The sequence below is a fragment of the Plectropomus leopardus genome, chromosome 24, assembly GCF_008729295.1.
Source record: "Plectropomus leopardus isolate mb chromosome 24, YSFRI_Pleo_2.0, whole genome shotgun sequence".
Lineage (NCBI taxonomy): Eukaryota > Metazoa > Chordata > Actinopteri > Perciformes > Serranidae > Plectropomus > Plectropomus leopardus.
The window spans coordinates 12,445,372-12,453,443 of record NC_056486.1 but is presented as its reverse complement, the minus strand read 5'-3'; the positions used below and the strand labels follow the sequence as shown (position 1 = coordinate 12,453,443).

Here is an 8,072-nt window from a genome sequence, read left to right as displayed (position 1 = left end):
AGCAACGCATGTAAAAAATGGTCCTTTCAGTTTATTTTATTTTATATTTATTTATCTATTATCAATGATTAAATTTAGTCTTACAGCATCTCTTTCTAAGAACTTAGCAAAAGGGTTGCAAATTAACTTATTTTGCTCACCCATAAATTTGCTGATTATTTTCTCAATTTTTATTATTTAGTCTATAAAATTTTAAAAATCAAGTGGAAAAAAAATGCCCTCTCATAATATCTCAGAGCCCAGGGTGCCGATATTTGGTTCACTGTGTAATATGATTAAGAAAAGCATCAGAACTGTCCATAATAATAATAATAATAATGATAATAATAATAATAACATATTTAAGGGACAAGGGGCAAAGGACATTCAGGGAGGCACCTGGAACCTGTGAACCGGAGCGGAGGACACAGTGGACACACTCACTCGCCAAAGTCTGTAGGCTACAAATCAACGCAGCACATTCAGACAGGCAGAGAGAAATATGAACAGAACTCCGACATTAAATGACACAATAAACAATTCATCCATTGCTTTCACTTTGATTCAAAGCAAAGCAAACTTTTTGTCAAACAATATTTATTTGCATATATGAGAACAAAATATAACCGATACAATACTGATGCAACACATCCATTTGTATCTTTCAGGTGTGGTTATTGGGTTATTTAGCGAAACACTGAACACTACTCAAAGCACCACGGTTTTGTTCGCTAAACTGAGATGGCCTAGATTATTTTTATTTTATTGAATGCATTTAGAACGTTCCGCTGACGTCAGCGGACCGTTTCAACTGATCATATCGTCGAAAACAGGTCCAGCTTATCCAGTTACGTCAGGTGAATCGTGGGGGAAAAGATGTAGGCTACTGTATGCTTGTTTGAGTTGTTGCTCCTATTCTGCCATGAATACTGATATTGGGCTTTCGGGCAAAAAAAAAAAAAAAAGAAGGAAATCCGGAGGGTGGGATTTTACATCAAACAACAAATATTATTTATCTCTTAGTAGTCAGTAGTTTATCACAATAAAGGCTTCAACACACCATAGTGGCATTTTTGCACATAACATGGATGTATAAAGAGAACTGGATACAGTGTAGAAGGCGAGGCGCATTCATTCCTGTGAAAGTTGCTCAGTGACGTATGAAGCCAAAGAAGTCTCTTCTCAGTTTTGAAATGACCTGGATCTTACACATCGTTAGGCCTGTAAAGCAAGCGCACGAGAGGCTTAAGTAAGCCTAACAGCTGATTTCCTCTGAGCAGCTAACTTCTGTTGAGTCCCCTGCTAACTTAAATAAAAATAAAATTATTTAATTGTGTGGCTCCTTTAGACTTTCGGAATGATTTCGGACCGAATGGATCAGATCCCAATTGTGAAATGTGTCATTTTGCAGAGGCTGTGACATTAACAGTGATTATCCACAGATTTACAGTGTAAGTCTATGGGAAAAAGTCTTTCAGGCCCAATGGCATCACATGATCAACCCGGAAGTTGTAATTCCAATGTTTGGCCACTTTAAGGATTGGCTGCACTTCCATGGGACTTGGTGCATCAGAAGAATTTGTGTACACCATATGCTTGTTGTGTGAACACCCCCTGCCAACAGGGTCCAAACCACTAACGCTAACAAGCTAGAGAGCGGGCAACATAACACAGGAAATGCAAAACATTATGAAATATGCTGTTGGGAATATCGCCATTTTTCTCTGACATATAAAAATACAAAGAAAAAGTCTTTATGAATGAAATTGAATATATTAACTAACCATCCACCAAAAAAACCCTCTTTCATGGCTTCTGCCATATCTGAAAATATCAGTTAACACGTCGCAACTCGTGAGCTCTGAGCTTTCAGATAAATTTACACTTACGAGGTCATGAATACCACAAGAAGGAGGCGTTTATACGTTATCCCTTGATTTCCGTTGATTTTTGTCATCATTTGACTCTGACATACTAGATACCATTAATACACACAGTAGCAGGCTGTTCTCATGCACTGTTTGTACGTATGAAAACGAAAAGTAATGCTCAACATTTTTATATAACCCACGTAATCTGTGAGTCTGCGATCACGTGACGAAAATAGAGAAAGTGGTATAAATGGCAAAAATCTGCCTCAGGAGGCAGGTCAAACAAACACAGGACTCACCCCCAGGAGACCGGTGTTTGTGAAACCAAGTGAACTTTGAGTTATTTTAAGGTTTGTCATCACCATGTTTCTTTTTCTAAACCTAACCTGCGTAACTTTACATTAAGTATGTAACCTTTAATTATGTTAATACCATTATGATGCCCATGTTTCTTTTCCGAAACCAAACCTGTGTCACTTCACGTTAAGAACCTAACTTATGTAACTTAAATTTAAGTACGTAACTTTACGTTAAGGACATACTGTCATGACTCCCAGCCATGTTAACACAAAGTACGTACATTTTTTCGAAGTTTGTAACGTCACGGGGACATTCGCGGAGCGTTTATTTGTCAGATATCATACAAACTGTAGTTTGAGGATATGTTGCAGTCAGCAGTCAGTAAGTCCTGTACTGTGGCTCATTTCCCCAAAGCATTTTATAAATGTGTCAAAGAAATGTGAGAAACATGACGTATTCTCAGCTCAGAGCATGAAGGGGTTGTTACTGTAGTCTGGAGTAAGATACTCTGATGATAGTGGAGCATTTGAACTTAAGTTAAACCAAACACACATACAAAAGGTCTCTCACTAAATAAACAGAACATACAGATAAGCCTCTGTGTGTTGTTGCACCTATCTTGAAAAGAGTAGAATTATATTGGACCAAACACTTGAATGGTTTTCAGTTGTGAATACTGTCCATGGAGCTGCCGCTGCGTGCTTTTAGTCGGGGTATAAGATGAAGCCGGAGAAGGTGCTGTACTTGTTGTTATTGCCTCCGTGAGCTTTGCCGCCGTCCAGTTTGACATAGATCTCGTCTCCAGAGTCCAAGTGGAGCACGGCACTGTTGCTGGCGTAGTCGTAGTTCTGGTCTGCATCTTGAGCTATGGCACTGGCTCGTACCTGGGGGGGGATAGGGAACGAGACCTCCTGTAATACGCATTAGTTAATAAGAGGATATATAGAAATAGAAAAGTTCATGTATGCCTGAGAGGCAAAGCGAGCAGTGGTGCAGCTTTAAAAATAGACACTCAAAGGGAACATTGGGTAAATTAGAGGTTTAAACCACTTCTAACCATTATAGAACCCTAATATGTAATAGTAAAAAACATTTGACCCAAGCACACAATTCAAGTTTGAATTTAACCCCTTTGTTGCATCTATAATAAACACTGAATATGTCAAGACTCATTGAAATAACCTTGTTCTCTCTAAGTGTATATAAGCAACTTCAGTAAACCAAGTTAGTCTGACGTAAACTGATCATCACAAAGAGGATTTTGCCAATAATAAAGTCAGGAGATCTGCAAGGTCTGTTTTCTTAGTGTGCAACCAGCAGAATACAGATAAAACTTGCTTTGCCGAAGTACCAAATCATATTTAAGTTGCAACAACTTCACAAAATTAAAGAAATACAACAAAGCCTTAAGTAAACTTAACAATTAGACATATAGTAAACATAAATTAAGCTTAACTGTTATGCTTAGTTACAATTTTCAAGGCAATCGGTTTCCTATATACATAAAGAAAAATCAACTTGTCTTATTTTACAGTGTACATGACCGAAAATATCACAGATGTTGCCTTGAAATCATCACATATAAATCGTAAGAATGAGCAGTTATATAAATCGTGTTGAGGGGAATAACAACTCAAGCTTCAAGCGAATTTGTGCGCTTTTTCTTGCGTAAAATGCGCATTTTGATGACTGTCAATTTAGAATTATGAAATATTATCATCTTATTTTAATCAGTGTCAGTTTGTTTTCACCTTTTTGCTCATGTAAATCACATTTCCCCTCACTTCCATTTTTTGAATGATCATAATTCTCGCTGTTGATCTCTAATCCTACCTGTCCGTTTTTGCACAGGTCTGCCCACATGCTGGTCCCGTCTCCTCCCCGCATCAACACATGGTAGGTGAAGAAATAGATCCCGGACACATGGCACGTGAACTTCCCGGTGCTCGCGTCGTAGTGGTTCCCCAAGTTTGTGATCACGTCGTCAAACTTTAACACCTCATATCCCTCGTGTGGGTTCTTCAGACCGACGTAAAAAGCGATCCTAAAACTGTTGCTCGTTGAGTTCACTCCGTCCGGTTCCCCGTTCTCACCCCCAGCAAGTCCGGTTAAGGCGGGGAAGCTCAGTTTCCCGTCGCCGCGCTCTCCTGGTGGTCCCCTCGGACCCGGGGGTCCTGGTTCTCCCGGTGGGCCCCTTAATCCCGGTTTCCCCGGTCGCCCCGGCTCCCCGCGGCTCCCCTGCGCCATGGGCGGCTGCGGAGCGACACCGTTCACGTTCTGGATCACCTCCATGGCGGTGGCGCCGCCCGGTTTCGGGGTGTACGGGTCGCAAACCATCCGACAGGTGCCCATCATCTCATAGTAGTGAGCGGAGGTCTCAGAGGTGCGGAGCAGCAGCAACGGGACGGCAACGGCCAGAGCCAGCAGGACCATGGCGACGGAGGTCACCAGGAAGACCACCGACCACTTCCTCCGCGCGCTTCGGGGACGGACGGACGGCAAAAAACCCGCGGAGCCGCTCTGGAGGGGAATTGTGACGGAGGACAGAGGGGCTCTCAGGAGGACACGGAGACAAGAGATGAAGTTAATTACGTGCGCATCTTTCGATCCGGCTCATCTAATTGGTGCTTGAGCCCCGGGCAGCGGCTGTGACCGGGGAGCGGTGCGCGTCCTGGCTGGATGGAGAGGTGCGCGCGGACAGCGGCGTCCAGCTGCAGCCAGTTGTCAAATGCAGCGAGCATAAGACCGGAAGATAAGGGAGACGGCCTTCAAATTAAAACAGTACGGGGTGTGCGGCTTATGAATAGAGAAAATAAGTAAAAGAAGATATCAGATATGCAAATAATGGATAGTTTTTAATATGCACTGTCAGCCGCGCAGGTCAGAACCAAAACTGCAGGTCAGTTTAATAAGCATTAGCAGGTTTATCTGAGTCTGCACACTGCCTGGGACATATTTATCATGCCTGCCATATACTTTGCGCTCAGATGTCAGCAGGCCAATTTACTCAACTGCAGAACTTAAATGTCATTTTGAGGTAATTTTACCTAATTTACTTCATATTTCTATTTGACTACAATAGGCTTCAGACGGAGGGAAATACTTTACTTTTTTCTCCACTTTAGGTTCTTTGCAGAGTATCAGTAAATAAGATTTGATGAATTGTAGATTTAACTACAGAGCAGTATAGAGCAGATAAAATGAACTGCAGCCAGTGCCAGACCTGGCAAATTCAGGGCCCTAGGCAAGCCGTTTCTCTCACTCTAATGTCCTTTTCACACAGTACTCTCTATGTCAAATAAATAAATGATGGTAGCACCCTAGGTGGCTGCCCGTGTTATCTGTAGCAAGGTACGTCACTGGCTGCAGCTCTGCCAGCACAATATTTACATACAGGCATCATTTTTCAGTTATATAACCCTGACATGGACCATACTGCAGTATCAGTTACATTATATGTACTTCTACGAAAGCAAAATTTTGAATGCAGGACTTTTACTCTGAGTATTTTCACACACTGGTAGTGCACTTGTACTTGAGTAAGCATGTACGTGTTCAGCCACTGCATCAGGCTATCCTCCAAAAACAAATGACCAAAGACAGGGGCAGGACACATATTTGGGGTCCTCTTGCCAGAAAATTTGGAGCATCGAAGACCTAATTTCCTGTATTCTGGTGAATTTTTATGCACCAATTTGTGCATTTTTCCTTTTGTAAATGTTTTTCATCTGATCCAAGAGATGTCCTCTACTACTTTAATGTTTTTATTTGGGACAAAAACGCATTTGTCCACTATGTTCTACCGTAATCTCCACCAATGATTAGACATAAAACTATAGATTTTCAACAAGGGTTTTATTTTTAAACGTCCAACAGGAAGTCCTTTATTCTGGTTTGACTGGCTTGACAAGAGGACCAGGTGCAGCCGGTGCGTAAAGTTAAAGTCTGCGGATTTGTTATTCACCATATGCACTAAATATTTATTATGATTCGGCAAAGAATTGTCAATATTTATATGTGGAGAAATGTATCTCAATTCTACTTGAATGTGTATGCATATATACATGGACTGAAAATGCCAAAAGACTGCATATTTATTTTCAGAAATCTCAGTGGTATAGAGCTGTTTATGTATGCATTCCTATAGGCGGAATACATTAGAGGCTTAGCATACGATTTATTCACCCATCTGCCTTTGGGAATTACAAACAGATCCATTAATAATTCTGTTTTAAGAAAAGAGATTTGGATTTATGTCTAACTGATCTAATGTTATGATAAATCGCTGTTTAAAATGTATTAATCTTTTTGCAGCCACATGCTCCGTCCATGTGAGTTTAAAAGATTATTATGGTGAATGTTCAGAAATATCTGATCCATAATCGCACCCAGTGGATTCCCCCAAATTAACAGAAATTAACTTTTATTTTCAACATAAATAAATAAACACTGTGACAAAAAAATATAGGTTAAAGTAAAGTTTACAGCAAGTAAATACGTCCAAATATTTGACTCAGACCACCAGGGGTCTTTTCAAAGTCAGAGCCAACAGCTGAAGGCAGGTTCACTGTGGTGACATTAAATGACCAACTGCACACACTCACACATGCAGACGGGGGGGTCGAAAAAAGCAGACGGGGGGCAGATAATATATGCAGGAAATGGACCAGAGATGTCTGACGGCTGTCGACACCTTCAGCTCTGAGCTCCCCAGCTGCAGGGACATATTTGATGTCTTGTTTCACGAGGTTGAGAGCCACGGGCCTTGAATTTCGATTCTGCGGGAAATTAAAATTCCTCCTGTGCGCAGACAATCATGACTCGATTGCATACAGATTTGTCTTAAACACCTCTTTAGCCTCCTTTGTTTCATTTTTTCAAGTGAGGCCACTCGCTCTATCCGTGCGGTCCATGGACAGAGCGGCTGAATAAGACTATTACTAATGTCTTTCATTTCCAAAGAGGACAAGCTCTTGAGACACTCAATGAAGAGAGTCTTTGCTCATCGAAAATAAAAGCGTCTATTGATTTTGTCCTCAAGCTCAAAAATTCTCCCTGAAGGACCTGAAACACTTGAAGAGTGCAGGATGGGAACTAAGCACCTGGAATTGGAGAGCAGGCCCCACATCCACAACAGAGGCTTTAGAGCTCAAGGCGATGTCGAGAAATCTTCAGAGGCCGGAGACAAGGCTTAGGAGCCAACCCCCCCACCCCCCACCCTCCAGCCCCCTGAGCAATTTCAACTCGTGCTCAGCTCAGATTTAACACCCCAGAACATGACTCCAGCAGCATGTCTCAAGGTGAGAAAGAGCCTGGTCAGAACTGAAACTGAGGCTTAAATTTGAGGGCAAAGCTGGAAAATGACATCAAAATTGTCATTTAAGCTCAATGCAACAATGATCTGCAAAACAAAACCCTTAAAATAAGTATGCAGAGTCGAACATCCTCCTCCTCGACTCCGCTACATGACTGCAGAAATGACCTTTACGTAGGATTAGTACAGTGAACTGTATCTTTAGGCGATGATGAGCCATGCACGACACACTGTCCACATTATGCACTGTAGCTGCTGAGATTATCCCGCCCCGCGGCGCTGCCCTGCTTCTAATCACGCTGCATGTCACCGGACTGCTGTGTCATGCGCACAAACCATACGGTGAGACAAATGAATCAGCCCGCCATTAGCTGCCTTAAACGGTGTCTAATCAGGTAAAGCCGGGAACATGGGGACTGGGTTTTGAGTGCTTTTCTGCAATAACATAGAGGGGAATTTAAAAAGAGGGCACAAGGTACGGTGGCTGTAAGAGCTCAAATAATCACCACTGAAGAAAACACATGCAAACTGACAAAATACTGGCAAAATAACTGAGCATTTTACCAGTTTGAGAACACATATGGATTGCAGTACAGACAATACCAGGT

General features: G+C 41.8%; 1 protein-coding gene across 1 annotated transcript; it reads right to left on the bottom strand.

Annotated features, from left to right (window-relative positions):
- Positions 1-1,643: 1,643 nt before the first annotated feature.
- LOC121963018 (complement C1q-like protein 2) lies at positions 1,644-4,763 on the bottom strand. Its single transcript, XM_042513377.1, has 2 exons — positions 3,984-4,763; positions 1,644-3,034 (listed from the first exon to the last, which is right to left on the bottom strand). The coding sequence occupies exons 1-2, from the start codon at positions 4,581-4,583 to the stop codon at positions 2,855-2,857; spliced, it is 780 nt and encodes a 259-aa protein (XP_042369311.1). The 5' UTR covers positions 4,584-4,763; the 3' UTR covers positions 1,644-2,854.
- Positions 4,764-8,072: the final 3,309 nt, after the last annotated feature.